This window comes from Canariomyces notabilis (assembly GCF_033297395.1).
Source record: "Canariomyces notabilis strain CBS 508.74 unplaced genomic scaffold N656scaffold_7, whole genome shotgun sequence".
NCBI classification, from domain to species: Eukaryota; Fungi; Ascomycota; class Sordariomycetes; order Sordariales; family Chaetomiaceae; genus Canariomyces; species Canariomyces notabilis.
Window position 1 is genome coordinate 902,278 of NW_027041829.1, and position 12,665 is coordinate 914,942.

The window sequence follows — 12,665 nt, forward strand, 5'->3', positions numbered from 1 at the left end:
GACATGGCTGCCCGGGTGCGAGGTTGCTGGATGCCTGAACAAGGGTGCATAGCAACTAGAAGCTCTTTTGGGCGCCTTTGTCCCTAATCGAGAGGAGCAGGTCCTACGCTGCATTGTCGGCCAGCCCTCGAAGAAGGACGAATCAGGGATGCCATATTTCCGCGTCTCTGAGTGTCAGTTGCCGACATGGTGTGGGTGTCGAAGGGTTACACAGACGAAACGATCGCGGACTAGCTCGCTGCTCGCCATTCGCTACACAAAGATGCAAGTTCCCTTGTTGCAGAAAAAGAAACCACCTAGCCATCGTCCGGGGTGTGGCTGAGCTGACAGCGGCCCAGCCCCCAGCGCTCGGAGCGGGAGTACGGTGGCCCGATACGGAAATTCGGCGAGCGTTGAAGGTTTAGCCCCGGAGAACAACCCCTTGTTCACCACTTTTGCCACCCCCGGCCCCCGACGAGGACTCGACAGCCAGACCGCTTGCTCCATGACTGGAAGTCGCATTTCCCCGCGGTGATGGCGCCAGCGTAACATTACCCCAACTTGTAATTCGCAGCAGCGAGCAGGATCCGCGATGCCTGATTGGTACCGATCTGTTGCCCGCACTTCCACCTCCTTCAGGTGCCGGGGGCGGCGGCGCAGAAGATGCCAAGTCAGATAGATCAAGCCCATCACCATTCGTCGATCCTATTACTTCGTACATACCTTCACGAGGTATGCTGCTATCTACACCATCTGATCGGGTGGCGTACCCCAGCTTCAAGCAAATTCAGCTCCTCAGGCCCCAGCTGCTTGGCCTGGGGTTTCGGGGGTGCCAGAATGTCTCGCTCGCAAGACCGGGCAGCTATCTCTAGCGGGGAAGCGGCATGGAGATCGCTTTCTCGGGGAGAACCCTGAGATTTGCGCTGGACCGACGTCTCATCGATTAGCCAGGGCCAGATACAACATCTCTCTGTAGGTACGGAGTACCATGCAGTTGTGGCACTGTCTCGAATTGTTCTGGCCTAAACTCCCCGGAACAAATGCTTCACCCCGGCGCGTGATTAGCGTCTGGAGTTGAACGTCATGGCTCTCAGTAATGTACGAAGGTAACATGATCGGGAGTCCTTTTTCAAGTTTCAACCCCCCCTTAAGGTCCCTTGGTGAGGAAGGCGCTCGAAAGCAGTGCGATTTGGCCCCTGGTAGATCTTGGATGGTGGGATATTGGCAACCGCACCATGAGCAGGGGGTGGTGTGGTCCCCCTTTGAACTTGCACCATGACGAGCATGAATGGTTGGTACATACCTTATTAGGAACTCACTGCCTGCATATGTACGCTCTGTGTCACGTAGGTCAAGTTGCCAGGAGATGTTGTATGGTTCGATTACAAAGATCTAGACAAAGTCAATGAATAGATGCTTACTGGGGAAAAAGGGGTTCCTGGCATTAACTGACAGCGAGGAAGCCACCAATCTCAAAACGCTGGCACTACGGGCCCATGATGTCACTGGTAGGGCACCAGTGCGAGCCCTTATGGTAGCTTTAATGTCTATTTTGCTTCCATTTGGAGATATTCAGGGTCCCTTGCGCGGGTATCAGTAACTGTTTAAACTCAGGGGACTCCTCTCTTAGGGTTGCTGTTACGAAATGGTCTTCTCACATTGTCGTTTGGATCGCAGAACCATTTGGTAGAATATCATTGCTAGCATTTATGAACTGGTTGAAAATGCTCATGTGACGGCAAGTGGCACAAGGCGTGGTGTGTATAAGTAGGTAGGCTTCTTCTTCATCATCATACATTCTCCTTTACCTTACCTAGGTACTTAGGTATTCAAGGTGAGTCAGGACTACCTACTCTAGATAGGTGGTTTCTCTTGCCACTTGGGTGAAGCCAGGCCAAACACGGCCAGAAGGGGAGGGGGGGGGGGGGGGGGGGGAAGTCGTATAAGCCAGATTGAGGTAATACCGTCTTGCACGTTGGAATTCAGGAGCAGGATACAGATGAGAGAACAGATGGCCACAAAGCATCGAGTCACGAACATGAAAGGTGACAACACGGCAACAATAATACAGCCACGTTTCTTCAGCATGTATCAACACGTATAGTACTAATTCTGTACTATAAGAACGACGGACGCCGCTCAAAATAAAAAGGTCTGCTTTAAGAACTGACCATCTGCGCGATGCCCACCCAAGTAGCAGCTATCACGCGAAAGAAAGAAAAACCAGGGACAAGGCTATCATGACAACCGCGGAAAGCGGCAAGGAACAGGTCACGGTGGCAGATCTGAGCAAGACGAACCAAACTGGAAGAACAGCGATCCAACAGTCCACGCGGCAGGGGCTCAGAAGAAGAATGAGTGAAACCTTCAAGTTGTCACCCATTGAGCAGCTAGACGCCTTGATGAAGGAGCTTCTCGCGTTGCAAGATCTGGTACTTGAATCTGGCTCACCGAACGGTAAGCCGTCTGAAAGTCAGATGAGGCGACGTGATCCGGACGAAGTCGACGCCTTTTGGCACGATATCCGCACTCGCTTGTGGATCGGCGAGGACGAGATATACCCCGGGGTTGGAGAACAGTCGGACTCGGCAGAAATAAACATGGAGAATAGGAGGTCCTAACTTGGGAGGTGAGTTGACCTTTGCGACTGCAATGCGATCAACCCAGGCTGTGCCATTATACCAGCACCAAGATGCGACCTTATAGAGCTGTGGCAGACGTATAATCAGAAGAGGGACGCTAATGGTATGACAAGGGGAAAGGGGGGAGGTGGATGCCATGCCAAGCGGGTGGACAGAGGAGAGGAGAGACACCAACGAAGAATGTTATAGTAGTGTACAGACATCTTTCGCATGCGTATGCCTCATTAATGCTCTATAATGGCCACTTATATACAACGCCCTGCCGCTCGGTGGTGATCGGAATTGTATCCAAGCACATGATGACCGGGGCGGGCTGATAATGATACAGGCTCCCTGAACCCTTGGTCCAGGGGAGTTGCGTTTATATGCCAGACCAACACCCCTGCTGTCTGTTTAGATGTGTTGTACACTGCCTTGGCTGTCTTTCGCGGCGGATCGGTGGCGAGGTGTGGCAGCCAGATCTCGGCTCGCAATATCCTTGGTTCTTCGTACGTCGATTCGTGGTAAAATGTGACCTCACATAATTGGGCCTGGCCAGTCGGTCTGCCTCCTGTCCTCCGCCATCTGCTCGAGCTTGGCGCGTAAACCACGGAAACGCCCTCAGCTTCTAACCGTTGAGTCATTGCGTACCCTTGTTTCGCGCTCTCTGTCTACCGTGTCTCCGGGCAGAGTCGGTCCTAGCTCATCCACGGCTGTAGAGGCTTCGTCCAGCTGCCCACTCCTCTCACGCTCAACCTCTTCATCCCAAGGTTGCGGCATCGCACTTCCTAGCTCGGCTTCTTCACCGTCATGGTCCCAGCGCCCCCATCCAGCTTCAGCAGCGTCTCGCTCGCGCTGCTCTTCGATTTGGTTCTGCTGCATCTGGAGCTGCTCCATTGCTTCCGCGACCGCATCGCTATCTCTGGCAAGGCGCCGCGCCCTCCTTTCCTCCAACATTTTACGCGTCTCCAGCAGCTCCTCGCGCAGCATTACGTCATCTAGGGTAGGCGGGGCTTCCTGGGGCGGGTTCCGCTCCAGCATTGTGATCGCCGTGGTTCGGTTGTTCAGGCGTGCAAAGGCGCGGTCCACGTATTCGTCGGCATCATAACCTGCGCCAACCATCTCGGAATACGTCTTAGCGACCAATGCAGGATTCTGCCAATTTGCGTAGGCAAAGGTTAGCAGCGTCCAGGTGATCTTGTTGGCCTTGACGCCGTGTCTCTGCATCATTTGAAGGACGCGCTCCAATTGTGATTTCAAGTTCTCATTGGGATTGCGGCAGAACGCGTCGAGGATGATATTCCATGTCGTGTCCCTGGGTTCTGGGTGGATTGGTAGATCCGCGTTCATGCCTTGCTGCGGTTGCTGGTCTGCTATTGGTGTTATCCTGTCTGTTGCTGTCGTGCTCGCAGCCTTCCTAGCCGCGGTATCCTTCAGCATGTCTTCCAAGATGCTAATGGCAACTCGCAGCATGCCTTCAAACCGAGTGAGGGCCTTGATGATAAGGTCGTGAACGCGGCTTCCCAACTTTATCAGGGCAAGTGCGTGCTCGTCGCCCGCCCTCAGCAGGGAACAGAATCGGGAGTAAAAGGCAATGACGCCGTACGGGTCGGTGAGGCTACTGATGTAACCTAATGTCATGATGCGGAGAGTGTCCGCCTTTGGATCGAGGCGCTCTTGAGGCCCAAGGACCGGTAACTTATTGATGATGGGGGCCATCTTGCCCATCCAGTCCCATTCCTCACCGAGATTCTCATCTGTAAGCCATCTGGTCAAGTCGGACGGATAGAGCTTCTGCAACGGCTCCAGCTTGAAGAACCTGATATAGACCAGTAACATGGCGGGAAATACTCGCACGAAGGGGGTCCTACGTCGGGTTTCTCTTTCGGCGCTCAGCAGCATGAAATGAAGTAGATCGTTCAAAATAACAGGATTCCGCAGGACATCTGCAGGGGCGTCGCTGATTACCCGGTCGCCTGACCGAAAACTACCTGCCCACTTTGAGCCACTTAGGAGGATCGAGTAGACATAAGCGTTCGGCTCGATCCCTTGATTGCGCATGAGGTCGTGGACTGCCCACGCCCCGGCGTAATCCTTGTTGTGACAAAAGCCTTGCATCAAGGTTGTCAATGTTATCAAGTTTGGAGAGAAGTCTTTCCACGAATGCACACCCTCGAAGAGTAACTGTTCCAACTCGCGGAGTCGTTGGGGTTGGCGCAGCGACGTTCTAGAGTCGTCCTCCTCTGCTAGTGGAAATGTCAAAAGCGAGGTGACCACGGATGCGAATGCCGGCCCGTTGAGATCCATTTCGCGCTTCTCAGCTATCTCGTCGAGGATGCGGAAGGCCGCAGATTTGTATCTCAAGTCCTTTCCGAGGCGCGATGCGATATGGAGTCGGGTCCATTTGCTAAGAAAATGACCGTACCGCCGTAATTCCGAGTACAGGGTAGCCAGCGTCTGGGTATCATGACATGAGGTGATGACGCGGTGGATGATCCACTGCTTGAATTCAAAACTCTGTGGAGGACTGCAGCTGAGAATACGCAGCAGGAGGGGGGGAAGCTGGCTCTCGAGCGCTGGATCAATCTCGCCTTGTCGTATTGTCATCCATCGAACTATGAAACCAAGAACGTCGGCCACGGCGTAAGGGGGGGTCACGCCCGGCTCGACAGTCGCGTGTAGCAGCTCAATGGCTCTGGCCGGGCACTCTTTGAGGCACGCCAGCATGACAGAAGGCCACATGACCCGACACTGCATCTTCGGCTCTTCTTGCCAAGCGGCTGTAATCCTCATGTGAACGAGCTTCGGCTCTTCTTGCCAAGCGGCTCTAATCTCCTGTGGCGTTTCCCAATGCAGAAGCTTTTTCAAAAGCGCCGCGCCTTCAAGGTATGTTTTCGAGGAGCCCGGGCGCTGCGACTGCTGGCAACACATGCGAACCCAGGTGGAGTGAAAGTTCGCATCCCAGTACTTGTATTGCCGGAATTTCAAACTCTCGATGTCCCGGATGCTAGCGCCTGTCGGCGGCTGGATATCGTCCTTGGCCAAGGCGTATTGCTGGGCGCGCCGGCGCGGGAGGGAGGTCCCTCTAGGGGGAATCAGGACCTGCGTCCGGGGTTGCGGACGGGGAGTGATGTGGGCGGTCCTCGAAGACGGTGGGCTGCTGTGGTCCGGTACGGGGCTTTGTTGCAACTGGATATCGGGAGGTGGATGGACGACGGGTACGCCGGGACCGATCTTAGCACGGCCCGCCTCCGAGCGCTTCCCGGCGCTCATGTGCCGGATAGTTGGACATGGCAACCGCGGTTCGATCAGCCGTTGATTCGGATTCGGGCGCATCGAGAAGATAAAGCACCGATTGAGGACAAGCCCAGCCCGCCTTATCATTGCGCGGTCGGCGGGACTCTAAATGAAGGCCGACCTTTCGGGGCGGTGCTCATCGGTCCATCGGCTCTTGAAGCTGGGGAAAAAAATTAGAGGATCGCAGTTTCGGTCGCAACCAACCCGGGCCTTGAAGGCTTGTCTCTCTGCCGGCCGGGCAGGCCCCGCAAATTCGCCATTGGCTTGTGCGTTATCGTAAAAAAAGTGACGGTATCGTACGGTATGTAACCCATGAAATGTATTACACTACAAGTTACGGATTCAACACAGGCTTTGGTCCACTCCTGACATTGGGACTGCATTATATACTCAGGTAAACATCAGCTTCAACTCTCCATCGCCACAGCGGGCAACGACTTTACAAAGCTACAGCCCCCCCAATGTCCTCCCACGCAACACTAAGCGCAGCCGCCGACGAGCGCAAGGCGCGTCTCGCCAAGCTCAAGTCCCTCAAGCGCAAGCAGCCCGCCGAAGAGGAAATCAACCCCGCCATCATACCCGAAGCCGGCGACGACCAGGACGAGACTGCACCTACCCAAGATGCTGCAACTAAGAAGCAAGAAGGGGAAGCCGGCGGCACGGCGTCGTCGCCGCCAACAAACGACGTAGCCAAAATGCACCTCTCGCTGCGCAACTACGACCCGGAAACCCGCGGGCCAAAGCTCGGTTTTGAGGCGCCACCCACCCTCGACTTTGACATGCCCACGCTTGAAGAGCAGGCCCGCGAGCTGGAGGAAGAGTCCAAGCGCAAAGCGGCGATCGAAGCGCAGGACGGCAAGGGCATCGATCTGTTCACGCTACAGCCCAAGAAGCCGAATTGGGACCTGAAGAGGGAATACAACCAAAAAATGGAGGTGCTGAACGTGCGGACCGAAAACGCGATCGCCAGGCTAGTGAGGGAGAGGCTGGCCGAGAAGAAGGCTGCTTCTGCTGCTTCTGCTGCTTCTGCTGGGCCAAAGGGGAAGGGCAGTCTGGACGGGGATGCGGAAGCAGAGGGCATGCTGGACGGGGCGGCTATGGTGGAGGGGATACGGTTACGGGAGAGAGAAGAGAAGGAGGAGGCGAGGAGGGAGAGGGAGGCCGAGGCGGAGGAGTTTGGCACGGCCTAATATGAATGACTGATTGGTGGGCTTCACGATAGGGGACACTACATCAAGGGAATTGGGGACAGTGGCCTCGTCCTTTCTTTTCCATCTGGTTGACTAATGACCCGTGTGGGGTGTGATGCCAAAAGTACGTGCTTGATTGATACCCCATAATACTCCGTACCTATCTTCCCATATTCATTGTCCGTGTCAGCGCTAACCTTTTGCTGAAAGGACTGAGACTTCGCTCCCGCGACGGAGACGGCTGTCTCGCGGGCGATTTCCTTCCTTCTTGACGGCCATGTTCATCCCTGTCTCGGTAACGTCCGGGGCCGTGTCTGTCTCTGCGATCATATCGCCCTATTGGAGATTTGGACCTAGATCTAGATCTAGATGTCGAGTGTCCGCGACGTCCGCGCCCATACTCGCGATCAGAGCCACGCTCGCTTGGAGGGGAAAGCGACCGCCGAGGTGAAGGCGACCGGTCTGAAGGTGAATGCGGATGGCGTGAGGCCCTGACGGAGAAGTCCTGGCGTGGATCTCCTGAGGGCTCTCTGGAGTAACGATCACCTGAGGTAAATGACCGCTGAGCAATCTGCGGACTGGCGGGTGAAGGACTCCGAGAATACTTTCGTCTTGCTCTACGTGGAGGACTAGGGCTTCGTCTTGGGACTGGCGAGGGAGACCTAGTGGAAATACTAGACACCGAGTCATAAGAAGGGGATCGACGACGCCTAGCTGGCGGCGAGGCACTTGGAGAGGATTCTTCATCCTTCTCCCGCTCCCGTTTCCTTGCCCGCTCAGCCTCTCTCCTCGCCAGTTCCCGATCAGTCGCCCCCTCTCTGTAAATGGGACAAGGTTAGCAAGCCGTAGGGGGTATGGCTGAGTTTGAAAACCTACTTCTTCTCTAGGGCATCTGGTACCTCGTTTGACAGTTTCGGAAGCAGCTTAGGATTGAATAGCTGCTGAGTGCGGGAAGGCCTGGGAATATAAGGCCGTTCCTGTGGTGCTGCTTTGCACTCATACGAATAGTGACGTTCTGCGAGAGTTAGTGAAGGGCAAGGTATGCAGTATGATCAGAATACACATATCTCGTTTGAGGCACTTTTGGCATTGCACGTTTGATGGTGTCGCCTTGGATGGCCCGGTCCTGCCACGGTAGGGATACATCGGGTCGACGTCGTTTCCAACTGGGGCTTCAGGATGGAAGTGACGGGAGACGAGGTTTTGGGACGCGAAGCCCTGAGTAGCAAAATCCAAATCTGTAATTCAGCTGATGGAGTTTCGTTCGGTCAGGCTATCAGCCAGGCCAGATGCAGAATTGCAGATGCAAAGGGCGCTGGACCGCCAGCTCCAAAAGCGCCCTGTTGTCAGCTCTTCCGAGCCACTTCGGTTCGTTGGACGTTTGTCGGTCGGCTCGGTCGGGTACTGTAGCTCAGGGATACACAGCATATACACACCCCGAGAAAGCAATCCCAGCTTTGATGACCCCTAACAAGAGGCGATGCAAATGAAAATATGAAGGAGTAGGATTATGGACAGGCGTATCGGGATATGACACCTTGCTGAGACTTGAACCTGCAAGTTTGAACAATACCTCTACTTAATTCAGAGGACGCAAAAGCTCACTGAATGAATGAGCGGGATCTAGAGACGGCCACCGCCTTTTCCCATCGATCGTGGCAGAACTTGACAACCCTAACCCTAGTTTCAGACAAGAAAGTTTCTCAGAAGCAGAACTGTGCCATGCTCGACTCTTGAGAAATGAATCCATAGTTGAGGTTGGTACTTGCAATGTGGTTTCAGAACACCGTCAAAAAATAGGTACCTATGACTGAGAAGACAATGAGCCATGACAACTACAACAGCAAACTGAGCGAATGAGTTGATGTGCTACACTACCTGCAGTGCCCCGTATGTACTGTACATACAGCGTGGCGTGAACTCTTTGTAAGTGCCCAAAGGTTCACTCCCAAGAATATCCCCAAAATCATGCTTCCCTGCGTCGAACCGGTTTCTACCTCCGTACTATCTCAGCTATCCAATCTCATCAATGCCTGCACAAATGGCCTGCATTGCCCTGCTTACGATTGCGGACAGAAATTCATGTAACACTCGGGCATTCGGGGTATTGCCCGACAGATTGGGCTCGATTCTCGAAAGTGCGATCCATGATTGCAACTTTCTTCCAGCTTGCTCGTGTGATGAAAATATTTAATCCAAGCTTTTTTTTCTAGACGTTACCGTCCCCCTTTTCAACATTGTCTGTGTCTTGTCTCAGGAGACCCGGTCAGCCAAGGGGTAAAAACCTAGGAATAAAAAAACTGGGGTGACACTAACGTACTGGTAAATTCGTATCGATCCGCCTGAGGCTTCCCTATCGGCATGAAAGAGGTACCTGCACCACAGAAGCCTCCTCATCAGAATTCCTTGTGCAACCACGGCCGACTTCCTTGGGTAATCCAAACCCCCTCCTCTCGACCCAAGATCTGCCTTCTCCAGCAACAACGATCCAATTGCTGCGGCTCGTTCCGGACACACTGAACAGACATCTGGAAGAGCAGTGCGGAGACGAGAGCCGGCAGCGGGTTGGCGATAACCCTGTTCACCACCTCGAGCGCCGCGCTCTTTTGGGGAAACTATCGACAGACTGCACCATTCCGTGATACTAAATTCTCGACAATGATTACCTGCGCTCACCCTTCGTTCTGGACAGCCCTGCTCCGTTTCGCTTCTTGATTCTATTCCAGACCCTCCTTCTTGCGTTCTGCGCCCTTTGAGATCCCATCGGTCTATCCGCCCATCCTGCAGCCCTGCTCATTCCCTGGACCGGCCTGCCCTTCGCTCTCGTGACCTCGATCTTAGCGCTCCCTGACAACCCTCAGTTTGCTTGATCACATCTTCAGTTGCGACCATGGCGGCGGTTCCCACCGCGGCAAACGACACCACAAAGTTGTCGTTTGCGAGGGTACGTGATCGTTGTCCCACCACTTCGGCCCGTTTTCCTCGATAACTGACCACCGTCTGCATCCAGGTTGTGGCCGCGTCGACGCCTAAGGGTCCCAAGCCTACCACCAAAACGGTTGGCTCGCCGCCTGCCAGAACTAAGCAGCCAGAGGAGACCACACCGGTATCCACCGTCGTCCCCGCCGTGATCCCCGCTGTTACCCCGGCGAGCACCGTGCCGCCCGGCCCGTCCTCCCGAGCGGATGCTTCTCCGCCTGCGCAGAATACGGCTAGCACTACGCAAGCTGTCGAAACAGAGATTGTTACGGGGCTAAAAGATCTGAAGCTCGAGACGCAAATGACGCCCAATCTCGTCGTCAATGGCACTCTCTCGGGGATGACCGAGAGATCCAACAAGGCCAGCAATAGCCAAACGCCTTCTGACGACACATCTCAACGGGCAGATTCCAATTCCGAGCTAGGAACGAAACCGCCCAGCTTGGACGGGAAGAGCATTACCTCGGGGACCACCTTTGCTCTGGATGAGAAAGAATCATTGCGTCCCGACGACAGTGCCAGTGTCAAGGCTGCCGCAGAGGACGACGATGCATTCTCAATTCGAGGCTCGTATATTGCTGGTTCCCGGATGGGCTCGGACGTTGCGGCGCGCATCCACCGCATTCAGATAGGGGACATGCCTCCCCGAACGCTTGCCATGCACCATGTTTTGGCTGGGAGCAAGAGCCAGGGCGTCGCCACACCGCAGAGTGGCACTTCAGACAAGCAGACAACAACGGAGGCCAAGTTATCACTGGTCAGCGGAGCAGCTGCTCCCGACGCCTTGGCACCCACCGGCTTTTCCAGTCAGAATCCAGACGAAAAACTGTTAGAGGCAATGCAGTCTCCGAAAGACCGTATATTCCTGTTGAGACTAGAACAGCAGCTGATCGAATTCGTTCAGGATTCAAAGTATGCGCTGATCCTCCGTCCCCTCATACACCTCTGCATACCATATGCTGACAGAACCGCACAGAGAGCCCTACATGGATCTACCTCCGAGCAACTCTTTCTGCAGAATGTTGACCCACAGGCTCGCGGATTATTATCATATGACACATTCGTTTGAGGCAGCAGCGGGAGCGGTGCGCATCTTTAGGACTCCCTTCTGCAGGATCCCTCCCTCCCTGTCGAGTATCGCAGCATCCACATCGAATAGCAGCTCGCCGGCCCCAGTTGTTATGCCTCGCAAGATTATGCGACGCGGGGAGGATGGGGAACTCGCCATCGTGAGCGCGACGCCTTCCAAGCCAACTTCGGAGGTTGGCAGCGACTCCAAGGATAAGGCTGCTCCAGCCAAGGAGAAGTATGTTTTTTTCCTGGCCGTGAGAGACAATGGCCTCAAATCTAACACATTTCTATAGACTCACGAGAGAAGAGCGTGAAGAGGCATACAACAGGGCTCGGCAGCGGATTTTTGGGAGCACCGAGAAAGCAGAGAATTCTACCCAGGGTGCGTGAGGCGAAACAAATCTCGATATCATCAAACTAACCTGAGATACAGAGAGCGAAGATGGTAATGGTGTGTCCCGCGCCAGTTCTGTATCAGCCAAGGAAAAAGCCACGGGCGGCAAAAGAAAAGCCAACAAGCAGCGGCGGGATGACTCTGAAGGTTTCGAGTCACGATCTCAGTACGTTGCATGGTGTGGCCCTCAGCAGCCCACCTGGGCACCAGCAGCGCCGCAGTACTTTCCCGTCAATGCAGCTTCGTTCAACGGCCAGTTTCAGCCGCCTTACCCCAGTACGCCCCAAGCTATGTACGCTGCTCCCCAGCCATTTCCGCCGCAGATGATGCCCGCCAATGGGTTTGCTCCTCAGTACTCCGGGATGCCAGCTGTGAGTTCGCCTTCCCGTCTTCCAAATTAGCCGTTCTAACTCGGTTGTAGTACCCGACACCACCTGTGCCGCAGGCTGTCCCACCCCCGCCGCCGCCTCAGCAGGCTTACCGAACTACCAATCCTCCCGTAGCCGGTCCTTACAATGCTTCGGTGCCAAGCCTGCCTCAACCAGCATGGCCACAGCAGGGGTTCAACCCACCTGCTTATCCGCCGCGGGCTAGCCCGACGCCTGCCGGTATTCCTTACGCGTACGGGCAGCTGCCGGCCAACGCCAACCCCAATGACCCAAAAAGCCAGCATCCCATCCCGGGCAGCTATAATCGCCAGACGTTCAACCCAAAAACGCAGTCGTTTGTCCCGGCCAATGGGATTCCGATGCAGCAACAGCCGCCACCGCCGGCGCCGCCTGGTCCGTACGGCGGATCGAGCCCTCGGCACGGAAGCCCGCAGTTCCACTCGCCTCACATGAGCTATAGCGGGTTCCAGCAGCCCATGCCCCAAGCAGGTTTCGCGCCCGCACCGGGGCCGTACAACATGACAAGACAGGGCTCAAATAACTCCATGGCGCAGTACCACGCTGTGCAGCAACAGCCCCTTCCTCACGGGCCTCCGCCACCCCACGGCCCACAGCATATACCCCCGACTGGCCCTATGCATATTCCGCCCAAGCCTACGGGGCCGGCAGGAGGAGGGCAGTCGTTCAGCCATTTGCCGAATTATGGAAATCCTGCCACATTGCCGCAGAAGCCTTCAACATAGGG

At 55.1% G+C, this 12,665-nt stretch overlaps 5 protein-coding genes across 5 annotated transcripts; 3 read left to right on the forward strand and 2 right to left on the reverse strand.

The window, feature by feature from the left end:
- Positions 1-2,219: 2,219 nt before the first annotated feature.
- Positions 2,220-2,600, forward strand: N656DRAFT_797152 (uncharacterized protein; the record flags this gene model as incomplete). The annotated part of the gene is made up of 1 exon (XM_064817601.1): positions 2,220-2,600. The coding sequence occupies one exon, from the start codon at positions 2,220-2,222 to the stop codon at positions 2,598-2,600; it is 381 nt and encodes a 126-aa protein (XP_064671529.1).
- Positions 2,601-3,221: 621 nt separating this feature from the next.
- Positions 3,222-5,342, reverse strand: N656DRAFT_707225 (uncharacterized protein; the record flags this gene model as incomplete). Its single annotated transcript, XM_064811411.1, has 1 exon — positions 3,222-5,342. The coding sequence occupies one exon, from the start codon at positions 5,340-5,342 to the stop codon at positions 3,222-3,224; it is 2,121 nt and encodes a 706-aa protein (XP_064671530.1).
- Positions 5,343-6,125: 783 nt separating this feature from the next.
- N656DRAFT_609537 (uncharacterized protein) lies at positions 6,126-7,288 on the forward strand. Its single transcript, XM_064810287.1, has 3 exons — positions 6,126-6,198; positions 6,292-7,211; positions 7,278-7,288. Exon 2 carries the CDS (start codon positions 6,359-6,361, stop codon positions 7,085-7,087), a length of 729 nt encoding a protein of 242 aa, XP_064671531.1. The 5' UTR covers positions 6,126-6,198; positions 6,292-6,358; the 3' UTR covers positions 7,088-7,211; positions 7,278-7,288.
- Positions 7,168-8,709, reverse strand: N656DRAFT_609436 (uncharacterized protein). The gene is made up of 3 exons (XM_064810286.1): positions 8,155-8,709; positions 7,964-8,099; positions 7,168-7,905 (listed from the first exon to the last, which is right to left on the reverse strand). Exons 1-3 carry the CDS (start codon positions 8,231-8,233, stop codon positions 7,248-7,250), a joined length of 873 nt encoding a protein of 290 aa, XP_064671532.1. The 5' UTR covers positions 8,234-8,709; the 3' UTR covers positions 7,168-7,247.
- Positions 8,710-9,977: 1,268 nt separating this feature from the next.
- Positions 9,978-12,663, forward strand: N656DRAFT_788822 (uncharacterized protein; the record flags this gene model as incomplete). Its single annotated transcript, XM_064816725.1, has 6 exons — positions 9,978-10,031; positions 10,098-10,978; positions 11,043-11,372; positions 11,431-11,519; positions 11,571-11,902; positions 11,953-12,663. 6 exons carry the CDS (start codon positions 9,978-9,980, stop codon positions 12,661-12,663), a joined length of 2,397 nt encoding a protein of 798 aa, XP_064671533.1.
- Between the last annotated feature and the right edge of the window lie 2 nt (positions 12,664-12,665).